This window comes from Triticum urartu, chromosome 2A (assembly GCF_056163025.1).
Source record: "Triticum urartu cultivar PI428250 chromosome 2A, HENAU_Tu73, whole genome shotgun sequence".
Lineage (NCBI taxonomy): Eukaryota > Viridiplantae > Streptophyta > Magnoliopsida > Poales > Poaceae > Triticum > Triticum urartu.
The window spans coordinates 593663784-593681186 of NC_141874.1; the positions used below are offsets into that span (position 1 = coordinate 593663784).

The 17403-nt window shown below is 44.2% G+C and overlaps 1 protein-coding gene and 3 non-coding genes across 4 annotated transcripts; all 4 read right to left on the reverse strand.

Moving 5' to 3' along the window:
• Window positions 1-4211: 4211 nt before the first annotated feature.
• TRNAI-AAU (transfer RNA isoleucine (anticodon AAU)) lies at window positions 4212-4285 on the reverse strand. The gene has a single exon. It is a non-coding gene; the product is annotated as a tRNA-Ile (tRNA).
• Window positions 4286-4531: 246 nt separating this feature from the next.
• On the reverse strand, window positions 4532-4605 carry TRNAI-AAU (transfer RNA isoleucine (anticodon AAU)). The gene has a single exon. It is a non-coding gene; the product is annotated as a tRNA-Ile (tRNA).
• A 246-nt stretch (window positions 4606-4851) lies between these two features.
• TRNAI-AAU (transfer RNA isoleucine (anticodon AAU)) lies at window positions 4852-4925 on the reverse strand. Its single transcript has one exon. It is a non-coding gene; the product is annotated as a tRNA-Ile (tRNA).
• A 317-nt stretch (window positions 4926-5242) lies between these two features.
• On the reverse strand, window positions 5243-6931 carry LOC125533721 (peroxygenase-like). Its single transcript, XM_048697086.2, has 6 exons — window positions 6491-6931; window positions 6259-6411; window positions 6060-6145; window positions 5871-5965; window positions 5667-5792; window positions 5243-5537 (listed from the first exon to the last, which is right to left on the reverse strand). Exons 1-6 carry the CDS (start codon window positions 6783-6785, stop codon window positions 5387-5389), a joined length of 906 nt encoding a protein of 301 aa, XP_048553043.1. The 5' UTR covers window positions 6786-6931; the 3' UTR covers window positions 5243-5386.
• Window positions 6932-17403: the final 10472 nt, after the last annotated feature.

Consider the following 17403-nt stretch of genomic DNA (forward strand, 5'->3'; position numbering starts at 1 on the left):
GAATAAAAAAAAGAGAAAGGCCATAAAAAAGGAGAAGACCAAAAAAAAAGAAAGTCCATAAAAAAGAGAAGGCCTCCAAAAAATGAGAGAAAAAGAGATAAGGGACAATGTTACTATCCTTTGGCACACTTGTGCTTCAAAGTAGCACCATGATCTTCATAGTAGTGAGTCTCTCATGTTATCACTTTCATATACTAGTGGGAATTTTTCATTATAGAACTTGGCTTGTATATTCCAACAATGGGCCTCCTCAAGTGCCCTAGGTCTTCGTGAGCAAGCAAGTTGGATGCACACCCACTAGTTTCTTTTGTTGAGCTTTCATACATTTATAGCTCTAGTGTGTCCGTTGCATGGCAATCCCTACTCCTTGCATTAACATCAATCGATGGGCATCTCCTTAGCCCATTGAGTAGCCTCGTTGATGTAAGACTTTCTCCCTTTTTTGTCTTCTCCACATAACCCCCTCATTATATTCTATTCCACATATAGTGCTATGTCCATGGCTCACGCTCATATATTGCGTGAAAGTTTATAGGTTTGAGATTACTAAAGTACGAAACAATTGCTTGGCTTGTCATCGGGGTTGTGCATGATGATAGCATTCCTGTGTGACGAAAATGAAACATGACTAAACCATATGATTTTGTAGGGATGAACTTTCTTTTGCCATGTTATTTTGAGAAGACATAATTACTTAGTTAGTATGCTTGAAGTATTATCATTTTTATGTCAATATGAACTTTTGTCTTGAATCTTTCGGATCTGAATATTCATACCACAATTAAGAAGAATTATATTAAAATTATGCCAAGTAGCACTCCGCATCAAAAATTCTGTTTTTATCATTTACCTACTCGAGGACGAGCAGGAATTAAGCTTGGGGATGCTTGATACGTCTCCAACATATCTATAATTTTTGATTGCTCCATGCTATATTATCTACTGTTTTGGACATTCTTAGGCTTTATTATCTACTTTTATATTATTATTGAGACTAACCTATTAACCGGAGGCCCAGCCCAGAATTGTTGTTTTTGCCTGTTTTAGGGTTTCGAAGAAAAGGAATATCAAACGGAGTCCAAACGGAATGAAACCTTCAGGAACGTGATTTTCTCATCGAATACAACTCAGGAGACTTGCACCCTACGTCAAGCCACGTAACAGGAGCCCACGAGGTAGGGGCGCGCCTACCCCCCCACCCCCCCAGGCGCGCCCTCCACCCTCGTGGGGCCCCTGTTGCTCCACCGACATACTTCTTCCTCCTATATATATCCACGTACCCCCAAACGATCAGAACAGGAGCCAAAAACCCTAATTCCGCCGCCGTAACTTTCTGTATCCACGAGATCCCATCTTGGGGCCTGTTTCGGAGCTCCGCCGGAGGGGGCATCGATCATGGAGGGCTTCTACATCAACACCATAGCCCCTCCGATGTAGTGTGAGTAGTTTACCTCAGACCTACGGGTCCATAGTTAGTAGCTAGATGGCTTCTTCTCTTTTTTTGGATCTCAATACAATGTTCTCCCCCTCTCTTGTGGAGATCTATTCGATGTAATCTTCTTTTTGTGGTGTGTTTGTTAAGACCGATGAATTGTGGGTTTATGATCAAGTCTATCTATGAATAATATTTTAATCTTCTCTGAACTCTTTTATGTATGATTGGTTATCTTTGCAAGTCCCTTCGAATTATCAGTTTGGTTTGGCCTATTAGATTGATCTTTCTTGCAATGGGAGAAGTGCTTAGCTTTGGGTTCAATCTTGCGGTGTCCTTTTCCGGTGACAGTAAGGGCAGCAAGGCACGTATTGTATTGTTGCCATCGAGGATAACAAGATGAGGTTTTCTTCATATTGCATGAGTCTATCCCTCTACATCATGTCATCTTGCTTAAGGCGTTACTCTGTTTTTAACTTAATACTCTAGATGCATGCTGGATAGCGGTCGATGAGTGGAGTAATAGTAGTAGATGCAGGCAGGAGTCGGTCTACTTGTCTCGGACGTGATGCCTATATACATGATCATACCTAGATATTCTCATAACTATGCTCAATTCTGTCAATTGCTCAACAGTAATTTGTTCACCCACCGTAGAATACTTATGCTCTCGAGAGAAGCCACTAGTGAAACTTATGGCCCCCGGGTCTATCTTTATCATATTAATCTCCTACTACTTAGTTATTTACTTTGCCTTTATTTTACTTTGCATCTTTATCATAAAAATACCAAAAATATTATCTTATTATATCTATCAGATCTTACTCTCGTAAGTGGCCCTATAGGGATTAACAACCCCTATTTGCGTTGGTTACGAGGATTTATTTGTTTTGTGCAGGTACGAAGGACTCGCGCGTAGCCTCCTACTGGATTGATACCTTGATTCTCAAAAACTGGGGGAAATACTTACGCTACTTTGCTGCATCATCCCTTCCTCTTCGGGGAAAAACCAACGCAGTGCTAAAAGAGGTAGCAAAGAAGCAAATCTCTCCACACTGTTCCTTTTGACTACTGACGCGAGACACCTTATGCAGAACTTCGAAGAGGTATCGATCAACAACGTCAAACGGAACTGAAATAAAATGACTTATGAATTGGCCGCCTGGGCAAGAAGATCATGGGATGTGATTTGTGTGGCAGATGTCCCACGGGATCTAAGAGCAAGTCTAGCAAAAGATTGTAATCCAGCCCTTGGGGCGATGTAAGATGGCTTTATGCCTTTTTTCTCAAAAAAAGAGAATATCCATGACATTTCGATCACAAGATGTGTTGCTCCCACTTTCGAACAGAAAGAAGACGACTATATTATTCCGGCGACTCGGGTGTGTGTGGATTGTCAGACATGTTTCAGTGTAGAAGACGTAGCATCTCTGGACATGTTTTGTTTCCAAGAAATTTTGAAAAAATGCACCACCGATTTATACAAGGAGTATCAATTCAAATTGAATGTGCAATTTAAGATTAGCTTTATGCATAATATCCAACTTTTTTTCAGGTACTCCTTTGTTGGCTTTCGGATCTAAATGATTCCAAAGCTCAACTCCAATATGACCAGGAGCGTGAACAAAAAAATCCTTTGGCTGTCGGGAAGGCGCTATTTGGTTATCCTAAAGCACTGCGTTCGGAAAACTTAAACACATGACAAAAAAAACTTAAAACTCCAGAAGGGTGAAGAGGATAATCAAAGACCAACAGCGCTAGGAGTTGGCACATCTCTAGTTCTATCGTTTTATTTACTTCATTCAAGAACTAGTATTCAAAGTCGTTCCAGTCGGGAATTAAGTCTAGAGGCACCTGAGGCATTTTAAAAAATATAAGAATTTCAACAATTTTGATATTATTTTTGTTGCGATCACGTATGGAACTTTAACAAATGACTTCAATGTTTTCTTCTAGAGTAAATAAATATAATGCTATCAACGTAAAAATAAAATTTGATTATCAACTTCCATGTGAAACCTGATCCCTTTGAGAATCTTAACACATGAGTATAACATTAGACCATGTTCATTAAAAATGTTTCAACTTTTATATAGGATGGAATGCCAAAACGTCTTATATTTAAAAATGAAATTTTTTCTTCAAAAAACTTAACACGCCAGTATAACATTAGGCCAGAAGGACAATGGTATCTTAGGCCAGAAGGATAATGATATCTTAGCCAGGTAAGAGTATAGGGTTTAAGTTCTGATGCTTGCATTTTCTTCTTCTTCTGAATCTACGTTCAGTGCTTCTGAATTTACGTTCAGTGCAAGTAGACGTTATGCCGGCTTAGTAAAATCTGAAGATGACATTCCGGCTTAGTTTTTCAGATATGCTCAATGCGGTAGGGTCTATGTGCGCGTTTGATAGGTGGCTAATGTGGTAGGGTATGTGTTCGTTGAGTGTATATGCGCCTTCTGCATTGTGTTAAAAAGTTTCACTTTTAAACGTCTTACATTATAGCTTGTAAACTTACATTACAGGACGGAGGCAGCAGCAACATTGTTTTGTACGCGCATTGGTATTTTCAGTAATTAGGGTATGAATTGCTTGCTCGTGACAAATTTGTAGCAGCGCAAACATTTGCTACATGCTGAAAATTGCGTGCTGCTTCATAATAATTTGTTTTCTAACTAAGAGCCATGCTGTCGGTAACTAAAAACCAAGCAAATAAGGTTGAAATTATTTTATGTCGCCAGGAATAATTCTGAGGATGTACGTATACAAAAATAAAAGATGGCCCATACAGGTCTCGAACCTGTGACCTTCGCGTTATTAGCACGACGCTCTAACCAGCTGAGCTAATAGGCCTTATTGCTACGTTGTTTTGTACGCGCATTGGTATTTTCAGTAATTAGGGTATGAATTGCTTGCTCGTGACAAATTTGTAGCAGCGCAAACATTTGCTACATGCTGAAAATTGCGTGCTGCTTCATAATAATTTGTTTTCTAACTAAGAGCCATGCTGTCGGTAACTAAAAACCAAGCAAATAAGGTTGAAATTATTTTATGTCGCCAGGAATAATTCTGAGGATGTACGTATACAAAAATAAAAGATGGCCCATACAGGTCTCGAACCTGTGACCTTCGCGTTATTAGCACGACGCTCTAACCAGCTGAGCTAATAGGCCTTATTGCTACGTTGTTTTGTACGCGCATTGGTATTTTCAGTAATTAGGGTATGAATTGCTTGCTCGTGACAAATTTGTAGCAGCGCAAACATTTGCTACATGCTGAAAATTGCGTGCTGCTTCATAATAATTTGTTTTCTAACTAAGAGCCATGCTGTCGGTAACTAAAAACCAAGCAAATAAGGTTGAAATTATTTTATGTCGCCAGGAATAATTCTGAGGATGTACGTATACAAAAATAAAAGATGGCCCATACAGGTCTCGAACCTGTGACCTTCGCGTTATTAGCACGACGCTCTAACCAGCTGAGCTAATAGGCCTTATTGCTACGTTGGGATGAAAATGTTTATATAAACAAAGTCGGAGGAACCATTGTGAAGGAAGCAGGTTCCTCACCTGCCGCGCACCGACTGCTCCGGATCCTCCAACGCACGACCTAGTACACCACAGCGACCGCGGAGGCCCTCCAGGCTCCGGCGCCAGCCTTATCTATCTGCGTATCTGCAATCGACGACGTTCCGCCCGGGGGAAGAAGGGAATATCTGTATCTATCTGCAGTCGACCGTCGACGCTCCGGCCGGGGGAAGAGAGGAACCAGGGAAGGACGGGAGACCGTACGGGGCTGAACATTCAAGAGTACATGGCATATCATATCGCGTTATTTATGTTTTCACCACATGGATCTGTGGCCTGCTGTACATACACACAAGGACACGGAAAGCATCACAGGTGGGTGCAGCTCCGCCCCTGCGAGATCCACCGACGACGGACACACGGCGATCTAGGACATCTTGACGTGCTCCATGCGCTGCCTCTCCATGTACTCGAAGAGGCTGCCGTCGTACATCCGCCGGATGGCCTCCCTCGACAGGTACCCTTCGTCGTCCCGAGCCAGCACGTACAAGAACGACCACTCCAGCTTCATCGCCACCCTGGATATCCATCCATCCATCCCATCCCATCCCACACCAGTTAGCTATACAACAACATAGCCGCAGCATGTAGCGACTGAAACTGAAGCTTCATTCATGAAGATCGTGTAATTATATATAGTCAGTTACCAGCCGAAGAAGTCGAACACCTCCCGGGACCCCTCCGTCATCCGCCACAGCTCCCTGTAGCTCAGCCTGTCCGGGTACGTGCGGGCGTACTTGCTGAAGATGTTCTCGAAGTTCACCGGCATGAACCTGCACAACACACACATGTCTGAAGTTTCTCACGCATGTGTAACTTGCTTGCTGTAAATTAGATCGACTACAACATACCGGCCCTCCTTGTCGTAGGTCCCCGAGTCACTCCCGTGCTTGCTCTTGTGGATGTTGTGCACGTAGATCGGGAAGAGGGGATTCGGCAGCCAGCCCTGCACAGCCACGGCCACAAACCGCAGTCAATACATATACAAAGACTGAATGAAGCACGGTGTGATTTCTGAAGTTCTTTGATAGCTCACTCACGGGCAGGGTGGGATAGCTCATGACCAGGTTCACCAGAAACGCGATGAAGGCGGACATGAACACGTTGAACCCAACCGCACGGCACCCTACATCGATCGTAGGTACATGGACAAAAAGGAAGACGTTAAATGTCCTCCGCACCGGCCGAACTGAAATCACAAATCAATCCGAAGCGCGGTGCAGCACACGTAGTACGTACCATCGTAAGTCTCCCAGGGATAGATGATGCCGTTGTTGTCGCGGTCGAAGAAGGCGACGTGCTGCTGCAGCACGCTCATGTTGTGGTGCTGGTGATCATCCGTCGTCCCCTCCGGGTGGTACATGTCCGGCGCCGCCAGAGCCCTCGCCAAGTCTGCTCAGCCCAGTTATTACTAACATCAGAACATGCCAGTGAAAAACCGAAATGGCAGATGTGCGTATGCGTTGCTCACAGGGCTTGGGGATGTGCTCCTCGAGGTCGCCGCGGACGGGGCGCTCCACGGTGACCGGCGCCTGCATCGCGACGATCTTCAGGGAGTCCTTCCCGTCGATGCCCCGGATGTCCCCGACCATGCTGCCCGCGTCGCCATGCCCATCCGTCTTGTTCGCGCCACGGTGGCCGACGCCGCCGGCGGTGTCGTGGTCGCTCTTCCCCTCGCGGACGACGTGGACGTCCGCGGCGTCGCCCTTCCCGTCCGTCCTGCTCGCGTCACGGACCTCGACGACCTTGCGCCCCTTGGTGGCCATCTCCGCCGCTCTGCGACGGCGCACCAGAACCGGGTGGCAACCGATGAACCGTGAGCGGAATCGTGGAAAAGATGACTTGCCGGCAAGCTGTGGAGTGCTGCTTCTGCTACCGAGGTTAACAGTGTGTGGGGAGTGGCGCCGTGGCCGCGCAGCCATATAAAGCGGCTCAGAGCCCGTGGTACGTGGCGGCGATGGCACGACGTGGGCGCGTGCATGGCGCTGCCGCCCTGCTCGGCCGTAACGTGTCGCTGGGCGGCGCACCTACTCACGGAATCGTCGTGTCCCGAGGTTTCTCATGGCATCTCGAGGGCTCGAGTAAAGCACTCCGTCGTCGTCGAGCGGGGGCGGCTTTGTCTCGCCTTTGGCGAAAAGGTATGTACCGTTGCATCTGCTGCTATTTAAATGGGCCAGCCCCATAAGCGCGCACATCAGCCTCTGTTTATATTTCGAAATATTCCACGTGTAAATACTTCAAAAAATGTTTTCTTAAATTTTTCAAAACGTTCATGACGCGTTAAAAATGTTAATGCGGTGTTTCTAATGTTCGTGAAACTTAATTTTTTTGCGGATGAATTTTTTTATACTGTTAAAAAAAAGTTCACGTGTTTAAAATGTTTGCGTGATTAAAAAATGTTCACGCGTTTCAAAAATATGTTAGTCACATTTGCAAAGAAAACATTGATACAATGTAAAAAATGTTCAAATAGTTAAAAAAATGATTTTTACCATTCGACAAAATATTTTTGAAATTTAAAAAGAACGTCCATGCATCCCAATAATATGTTTGCGGCCTTCAAAAATGTTTATACAATGTTTAAAAAGTCCACCTACTTTAAAAATGTTTCATACCATTCAAAAACTGTTTGGTGCATATTTTAATTTTTTTTGCATTTATTTCAAACAAAAATCAAATACCTATTAGTAAAAATGTTCATCATGCATTTGAGAAATGCTGAACGTGTATCAAAAAGATGTTCCACGGGTATAAAAAATGTAGATCATGTATTGAAAATATTGGACATGTATTTGAAAAAACAAGAAACCAAAAATTTGAAGAACCCTGAAGAACAACGATAAAAGAAATAAAGAAACCCGATGAAACTGATAAGAAAAACACAAACCTCATGCCAATGAAAGAAATACAAACCTTCTAAAACTAGACCGAACCGGTCCTTTAAAGCTTCAAAAAACCGCTCTTGGCTACTACAGTACTGAGCTAGCCAACTAACCTCGTGCCAAAGGTGGGACTAAAGGATTCCCTCTGTGATATAACTCTGGCGGTCATCAGAAGTCAAGAAAAACGGTGAAGTTATAACCATGGGTTTCTCGTTTCCTACATCCCAAATGTAAATGTCTAAGGGCACATAGGGCATCATGGGATTCTTGCCATTGAAGCTGAGGATGTGGGCCTCTTGAATTCTCGTCCTGCTTATATAGCCCATATAATACAAACAATATATAATATAATACAAAACTAAACTCTGTAGCATTCATATTTCCTCCATTTTTTGGGGGGTGTCATGGGATTAACAAGCGCTTGACAACTGTTTTTGCTCCTAATTTGTTGTACATTGATTTCTTTGATTTGGCTGAGGTAAATGTTTTGCAATCAACATTGGATATTTCCTTCCAGCCACTCTGCACTTATCTTGCATTATCTGGAAAATTCTGACATCTCTCTCTCTCTTTCTCTCACATCTCCCTGATCAAGGTGGCGCCCTCCTCGCCTTTCCTTCAGCACTCCACATCTCTCTCATGGCAGTGCTTCAACTCTTCCCATTTGGGTCCTTTGTGCTCACCGGTGCCTCACATCAGAGAAGCCGCTTCGGCAACTTGACGTGGAGAGGGAGGCAAAGGCCAGTAACAAGCACCTAGGTTAGGTCACCCACGGTGACATCATGTGTAGGGATTCATCCTTGAGTCACGTCATTGCGACTCAGAGAGCGTTGGAAGCTAAGAGACATGAACGAGCAGTCCTATCGATGGATGTTTGCTATCCATATCACGAGAATCTAGGAGTATAGGAGTTAAGACTTTACTAAACTCTATGAGCTGGACTTTGTATTTCTTTCATGACCTCCTTCTCCAATCCGCGGCTGCTGGGGTCATGTATCGACGGGCAGAAAGACAAGCGGTTACAAAGGCATGCCTCATCATAAATGCACAACGCATGAACCTTCCTCATGTATATGTATGTTTATTAAAAACTATCGCATAATTATTGTAGTAGGTTAATCCATGATTTACCTACCCATATATTAATGTGATTATGTAAAAAAGTTAGGAAATAGTTAACTGGTAGTTGGGCGGTTGGCTGGCGAGTAGGGGAATAATAGGCCAATTGACAAGTTAATCGGTCATTTAATCAATCAATTGGTCAATTTATCAGTTTATTGACTATTCGCTAATTAATCGACAAGTTAACTAGTTATTTGGACAAATTCTTAAACAAGGAATACTTATCCTCTATTTCTTAATAGATATACAACCTGATACAACCCATTGGTTAATAGATGCAACATAAGTTAGTCATGCATTTAAGTCATAAATTATATTTTTTCTGCATTAGTGTATGCATACAACGTTGTCGTATCATCAGTTCCTAGCCATATGCCCAATGCTTTTTGTTGGGGAATGTAGCAGAAATTTAAAAAATTTCCTACATGTCACCAAGATCTATCTATGGAGAAATCAGCAACGAGGGAAAGGAGAGTGCATCTACATACCCTTGTAGATCGCTACGCGGAAGCGTTCAAGTGAACGGGGTTGATGGAGTCGTACTCGTCGTGATTCAAATCACCGATGATCCTAGTGCCGAACGGACGGCACCTCCGTGTTCAACACACATACAGCCCGGTAACGTCTCCTACGCCTTGATCCAGCAAGGGGAGAAGGAGAGGTTGGGGAAGACTCCATCCAACAGCAGCACGACGGCGTGGTGGTGGTGGAGGAGCGCGGGACTCCAGCAGGGCTTCACCAAGCACTACGAGAGACGAGGAGGAAGAGGGGTAGGGCTGCGCCAGGGAGAGGTCAAGAACTCATGTGTGTTGGGCAGCCCAAACCTCAAGTATATATAGGGGGGGAGGGGCTGCGCCCCCACCTAGGGTTCCCTCCCTAGGGATGGCGGCAGCCCCCAGATCACATCTGGGTGGCGGCCACAAGGGGGAGAGGGGGAGGCGCACCTGGGGTGGGCCTTAGGGCCCATCTGCCCTAGGGTTTGCCCCCCCTTCCCTCTTGGAGGCGCCTTGGGCCCTTGTGGGGGGCGCACCAGCCCACCTGGGGATGGTCTCCTCCCACACTTGGCCCATGTAGCCCTCTGGGGCTTGTGGCCCCACTTGGTGGACCCCCGGGACCCTCCCGGTTGTCCCGGTACGTTACCGATAAACCCCGAAACTTTTCCGACGATCAAAACAGGACTTCCCATATATAAATCTTTATCTCCGGACTATTCCGGAACTCCTCGTGACGTCCGGGATCTCATCCGGGACTCCGAACAATATTCGGTAACCACGTATATCTATTCCCTATAACCCTAGCGTCATCGAACCTTAAGTGTGTAGACTCTACGGGTTCGGGAAACATGCAGACATGACCGAGATAACTCTCTGGTCAATAACCAACAGCGGGATCTGGATACCCATGTTGGCTCCCACATGCTCCACGATGATCTCATCGGATGAACCACGATGTCATGGACTTAATCAATCCCGTATACAATTCCTTTTGTCTAGCGGTACGATACTTGCCCGAGATTCGATCGTCGGTATCCCGATACCTTGTTCAATCTCGTTACCGGCAAGTCTCTTTACTTGTTCCGTAACACATCATCCCGTGATCAACTCCTTGATCACATTGTGCACATCATGATGATGTCCTACCGAGTGGGCCCAGAGATACCTCTCCATTTACACGGAGTGACAAATCCCAGTCTCGATTCATGCCAACCCAACAGACACTTTTGGAGATACCTGTAGTGTACCTTTATAGCCACCCAGTTACGTTGTGACGTTTGGCACACCCAAAGCACTCCTACGGTATCCGGGAGTTGCACAATCTCATGGTCTAAGGAAATGATACTTGACATTAGAAAAGCTTTAGCATACGAAATACATGATCTTGTGCTAGGCTTAGGATTGGGTCTTGTCCATCACATCATTCTCCTAATGATGTGATCCCGTTATCAATGACATCCAATGTCCATGGTCAGGAAACCGTAACCATCTATTGATCAATGAGCTAGTCAACTAGAGGCTTACTAGGGACATGGTGTTGTCTATGTATCCACACATGTATCTGAGTTTCCTATCAATACAATTCTAGCATGGATAATAAACGATTATCATGAACAAGGAAATATAATAATAATCAATTTATTATTGCCTCTAGGGCATATTTCCAACAGTCTTCCACTTGCACTAGAGTCAATAATCCAGTTCACATCGATATGTGATTAACACTCAAGGTCACATCCCCATGTGACTAACACCCAAAGAGTTTACTAGAGTCAATAATCTAGTTCACATTACCATGTGATTAACACTCGATGAGTTCTGGGTTTGATCATGTTATGCTTGTGAGAGATGTTATAGTCAACGGGTCTGAATCTTTCAGATCCGTGTGTGCTTTACAAATCTCTATGTCATCTCCTAGATGCAGCTACCACGTTCTATTTGGAGCTATTCCAAATAACTGTTCTACTATACGAATCCAGTTTACTACTCAGAATAATCTGGATTAGTGTCAAAGTTTGCATCGGCGTAACCCTTTACGACGAACTCTTTTACCACCTCCATAATCGAGAAAATTCCTTAGTCCACTAGTTACTAAGGATAACTTTGACCGCTGTCCTGTGATCCATTCTTGGATCACTCTTGTACCCCTTGACTGACTCATGGCAAGGCACACTTCAGGTGCGGCACACAGCATAGCATACTATAGAGAGCCTATGACAAAAGCATAGGGGACGACCTTCGTCCTTCCTCTTTCTTCTGCCGTGGTCGAGCTTTAAGTCTTAACTTCATACCTTACAACTCAGGTAAGAACTTCTTCTTTGACTGATCCATCTTGAACACCTTCAAGATCATGTCAAGGTATGTACTCATTTGAAAGTACCATTAAGCGTTTTGATCTATCCTTATAGATCTTGATGCTCAATGTTCAAGTAGCTTAATCCAGGCTTTCCATTGAAAAACACTTTTCAAATAACTCTGCATGCTTTCCAGAAATTCTACATCATTTCCGATCAACAATATGTTAACAACATATACTCATCAGAAATTCTATAGTGCTCCCACTCACTTCTTTGGAAATACAAGTTTCTCATAAACTTTGTATACACCCAAAACTTTGATCATCTCATCAAAGCATACATTCCAACTCCGAGATGCTTACTCCAGTCCTTAGAAGGATTGCTGGAGCTTTGCATACTTGTTAGCATCTTTCAGGATTGACAAAACTTTCCGGTTGTATCACATACAACCTTTCCTCAAAAATCGTCGAGGATACAATGTTTTGACATCCTATCTGCAAGATTTCATAAATAATGGAGTAATTGCTAATATAATTCCAATAGACTCTTAGCATCGCTACGAGTGAGAAAGTCTCATCGTAGTCAACTCCTTGAACTTGTCGGAAAACATCTTAACGACAAGTTGAGCTTTCTTAATGGTGATACTTGCCATCATTTTCCGTCTTCCTTTTAAAAATCCATCTGTACTCAACAGCCTTACGACCATCGAGCCGTTCCGCCAAAGTCTACACTTTGTTTTCATATATGGATCCTCTCTCGGGTTATATGGCCTCGAGCCATTTTGGAATCCAGGCCCACCATCGCTTCTCCATAGCTCGTAGGTCTAGCAACATGACTTCCAAGACAGGATTACGTATCACTCTGAAGTAGTACGCATCCTTGTCATCCTACGAGGTTTGGTAGTGACTTGATCTGAAGTTTCATGATCACTATCATAAGCTTCCACTTCAATTGGTGTAGGTGCCACAGGAACAACTTCCTGTGCCCTGCCACACACTAGTTGAAGAGACGGTTCAATAACCTCATCAAGTCTCCACCATCCTCCCACTCAATTCTTTCGAGAGAAACTTTTCCTCGAGAAAGGACCCGATTCTAGAAACAATCCCTTATTGCTTTCGAATCTGAGACTGGAGGTATACCCAACTATTTTGGGTGTCCTATGAAGATGCATTTATCCGCTTTGGGTTCGAGCTTATCAACCTGAAACTTTTTCACATAAGCATCGCAGCCCCAAACTTTTAAGAAATGACAGCTTAGGTTTCTCTAAACCATAGTTCATACGGTGTCATCTCATCGGAATTACATGGTGCCCTTTTTAAAGTGAATGTGGTTGTCTCTAATGCCTAACCCATAAACTATCGTGGTAATTCGATAAGAGACATCATGGTATGCATCATATCCAATAGGGTGCAGTTATGATGTACGGACACACCATCACACCATGGTGTTCCTGGCTGTATTGGTTGTGAAACAATTTCCACAATGTCTTAATTCTGTGCCAAACTCGTAATTCAGATATTCATCTCTATGATCATATCATAGACATTTTATCCTCTTGTCACGACGATGTTCAACTTCACTCTGAAATTACTTGAACCTTTCAATAATTCAGACTTATGTTTCATCAAGTAAATATACTCAGTATCTACTCAAATCATCTGTGAAGTAAGAACATAACGATATCCACTACATGCCTCAGCACTCATTGGACTGCGCACATCAAGATGTATTACTTCCAACAAGTTGCTTTCTTGTTCCATTTTACTGAAAACGAGGCTTTCAGTCATCTTGCCCATGTGGTATGATTTGCATGTCTTAAGTGATTCAAAATCAAGTGAGTCCAAATGATCCATCTGTATAGATTTTCTTCATGCATATCTACCAACAAACATGGTTCGCATGTCTCAATCCTTTCAAAAATGAGTGAGTCCAAAGATCCATCAACATGGAGCTTCTTCATGCGTTTTATACTGATATGACTTAAGTGGCAGTGCCACAAGTAGGTGGTACTATCATTACTATCTTATATCTTTTGACATGAACATGTGTATCACTACGATCGAGATTCAATAAACCATTCATTTTAGGTGTAAGACCATTGAAGGTATTATTCAAATAAACAGAGTAACCATTATTCTCCTTAAATGAATAACCGTATTGTGATAGACGTAATCCAATCATGTCTATGCTCAACACAAACACCAAATAACAATTATTTAGGTTTTAATACCAATCTCGATGGTAGAAGGAGCGTGCGATATTTGATCAACCTTGGAAATACTTCCAACACATATCGTCATCTCACCTTTTAGCTAGTCTCCGTTTATTCCGTAGCCTTTTGTTTCGAGTTACTAACACTTAGCAACCGAATCGGTATCCAATACCCTGGTGCTACCAGGAGTACTAGTAAAGTACACATTATAATGCATATCCAATATACTTCTGTCGACCTTGCCAGCCTTCTCATCTACCAAGTATCTAGGGTGGTTCTGCTTCAGTGACTGTTCCCCTTATTACAGAAGCATTTAGTCTCGGGCTTGGGTTCAACTTTGGGTTTCTTCACTAGAACAGCAGCTGATTTGCCGTTTCATGAAGTATCCCTTCTTGCCCTTGCCCTTCTTGAAACTAGTGGTTTCACCAACCATCAACAATTGATGCTCCTTCTTGATTTCTACTTTTGTGGTGTCAAACATCGCGAATATCTCAAGGATCATCATATATGTCCCTGATATATTATAGTTCATCACGAAGCTCTAGCAGCTTGGTGGTAATGACTTCGGAGAACTATCACTATTTCATCTGGAAGATCAACTCCCACTTGATTCAAGCGATTGTTGTACTCAGACAATCTGAGCACAAGCTCAACAATTGAGCTTTTCTCCCTTAGTTTGCAGGCTAAGAAAATCGTCGGAGGTCTTATACCTCTTGACGTGGGCACGAGCCTGAAATCCCAATTTCAGCCCTCGAAACATCTCATATGTTTCGCGACGTTTTAAAACGTCTTCGGTGCCTCAACTCTAAACCGTTTAACTGAACTATCACGTAGTTATCAAAATGTGTATGTCAGATGTTCGCAACATCCACAGACGACGTTCGAGGTTCAGCACACTGAGCGGTGCATTAAGGACATAAGCCTTTTACTGTCTGCATAATTGCTACTATCAATTTTCAACTAATTTTTCTCTAGGAACATATCTAAACAGTAGAACTAAAGCGCGAGCTACGACATAATTTGCAAAATCCTTTTGACTATGTTCAGGATAAACAAGTTCATCTTATGAACTCCTACTCAGATAGACATCCCTCTAGTCATCTAAGTGATTACATGATCCGAGTCAACTAGGCCGTGTCCGATCATCACGTGAGACGGACACCCTGCAAAAACAAGTTAGACGTCCTCTAATTGTTGTTTGCATGTTTTACGTGGCTGCTATGGGTTTCTAGCAAGAATGTTTCTTACCTACGCAAAAACCATAATGTGATATGCCAATTGCTATTTACCCTTCATAAGGACCCTTTTCATCGAATCCGATCCGACTAAAGTGGGAGAGACAGACACCCGCTAGCCACCTTATGCAACTAGTGCATGTCAGTCGGTGGAACCAGTCTCACGTAAGAGTACGTGTAAGGTCGGTCCGGGCCGCTTCATCCCACAATGCCGCCAAATCAAGATTGGACTAGTAATAGTAAGCATATTGAACAAAATCAACGCCCACAACTACTTTGTGTTCTACTCGTGCATAGAAACTACGCATAGACCTGGCTCATGATGCCACTGTTGGGGAACGTAGCAGAAATTCAAAAAAATTCCTACGTGTCACCAAGATCTATCTATGGAGAAACCAGCAACGAGGGGAAGGAGAGTGCATCTACATACCCTTGTAGATCGCTACGCGGAAGCGTTCAAGTGAACGGGGTTGATGGAGTCGTACTCGTCATGATTCAAATCACCGATGATCCTAGTGCCGAACGGACGGCACCTCCGTATTCAACACACGTACAGCCCGGTGACGTCTCCTACGCCTTGATCCAGCAAGGGGAGAAGGAGAGGTTGGGGAAGACTCCATCCAACAGCAGCACGATGGCGTGGTGGTGGTGGAGGAGCGCGGGACTCCAGCAGGGCTTCGCCAAGCACTACGAGAGACGAGGAGGAAGAGGGGTAGGGCTGCGCCAGGGAGAGGTCAAGAACTCATGTGTGTTGGGCAGCCCAAACCTCAAGTATATATAGGGGGAGGGGAGGGGCTGCGCCCCCACCTAGGGTTCCCTCCCTAGGGGTGGCGGCAGCCCCCAGATCCCATCTGGGTGGCGGCCACAAGGGGGAGAGGGGGAGGCGCACCTAGGGTGGGCCTTAGGGCCCATCTGCCCTAGGGTTTGCCCCCCTTCCCTGGCGCCTTGGGCCCTTGTGGGGGGGGGCGCACCAGCCCACCTGGGGCTGGTCCCCTCCCACACTTGGCCCATGTAGCCCTCCGGGGCTTGTGGCCCCACTTGGTGGACCCCCGGGACCCTCCCGGTTGTCACGGTACGTTACCGATAAACCCCGAAACTTTTCCGGCGACCAAAACAGGACTTCCCATATATAAATCTTTACCTCCGGACCATTCCGGTACTCCTCGTGACATCCGGGATCTCATCCGGGACTCCGAACAATATTCGGTAACCACGTATATCTATTCCCTATAACCCTAGCGTCATCGAACCTTAAGTGTGTAGACCCTACGGGTTCGGGAAACATGCAGACATGACCGAGATAACTCTCTGGTCAATAACCAACAGCGGGATCTGGATACCCATGTTGGCTCCCACATGCTCCACGATGATCTCATCGGATGAACCACGATGTCATGGACTTAATCAATCCCGTATACAATTCCTTTTGTCTAGCGGTACGATACTTGCCCGAGATTCGATCGTCGGTATCCCGATACCTTGTTCAATCTCGTTACCGGCAAGTCTCTTTACTCGTTCCGTAACACATCATCCCGTGATCAACTCCTTGATCACATTGTGCACATCATGATGATGTCCTACCGAGTGGGCCCAGAGATACCTCTCCGTTTACACGGAGTGACAAATCCCAGTCTCGATTCATGCCAACCCAACAGACACTTTCGGAGATACCTGTAGTGTACCTTTATAGCCACCCAGTTACGTTGTGACGTTTGGCACACCCAAAGCACTCCTACGGTATCCGGGAGTTGCACAATCTCATGGTCTAAGGAAATGATACTTGACATTAGAAAAGCTTTAGCATACGAAATACATGATCTTGTGCTAGGCTTAGGATTGGGTCTTGTCCATCACATCATTCTCCTAATGATGTGATCCCGTTATCAATGACATCCAATGTCCATGGTCAGGAAACCGTAACCATCTATTGATCAACGAGCTAGTCAACTAGAGGCTTACTAGGGACATGGTGTTGTCTATGTATCCACACATGTATCTGAGTTTCCTATCAATACAATTCTAGCATGGATAATAAACGATTATCATGAACAAGGAAATATAATAATAATCAATTTATTATTGCCTCTAGGGCATATTTCCAACACTTTTGTCCAAACAATTTATTTTTAATAACCGAAGTAA

What these genes read in the sequence shown, in the direction of transcription:
- LOC125533721 (XM_048697086.2), bottom strand. Translation starts at nt 6,785, where the DNA reads ATGGCCACCAAGGGGCGCAAGGTCGTCGAGGTCCGTGACGCGAGCAGG. An exon ending in TGAGCTATCCCACCCTGCCC is followed by an intron (nt 5,966 to 6,059) that starts GTGAGTGAGCTA and finishes GTGGCTGTGCAG; the next exon opens with GGCTGGCTGCCGAATCCCCT. An exon ending in GTGTTCGACTTCTTCGGCTG is followed by an intron (nt 5,538 to 5,666) that starts GTAACTGACTAT and finishes ATGGATATCCAG; the next exon opens with GGTGGCGATGAAGCTGGAGT.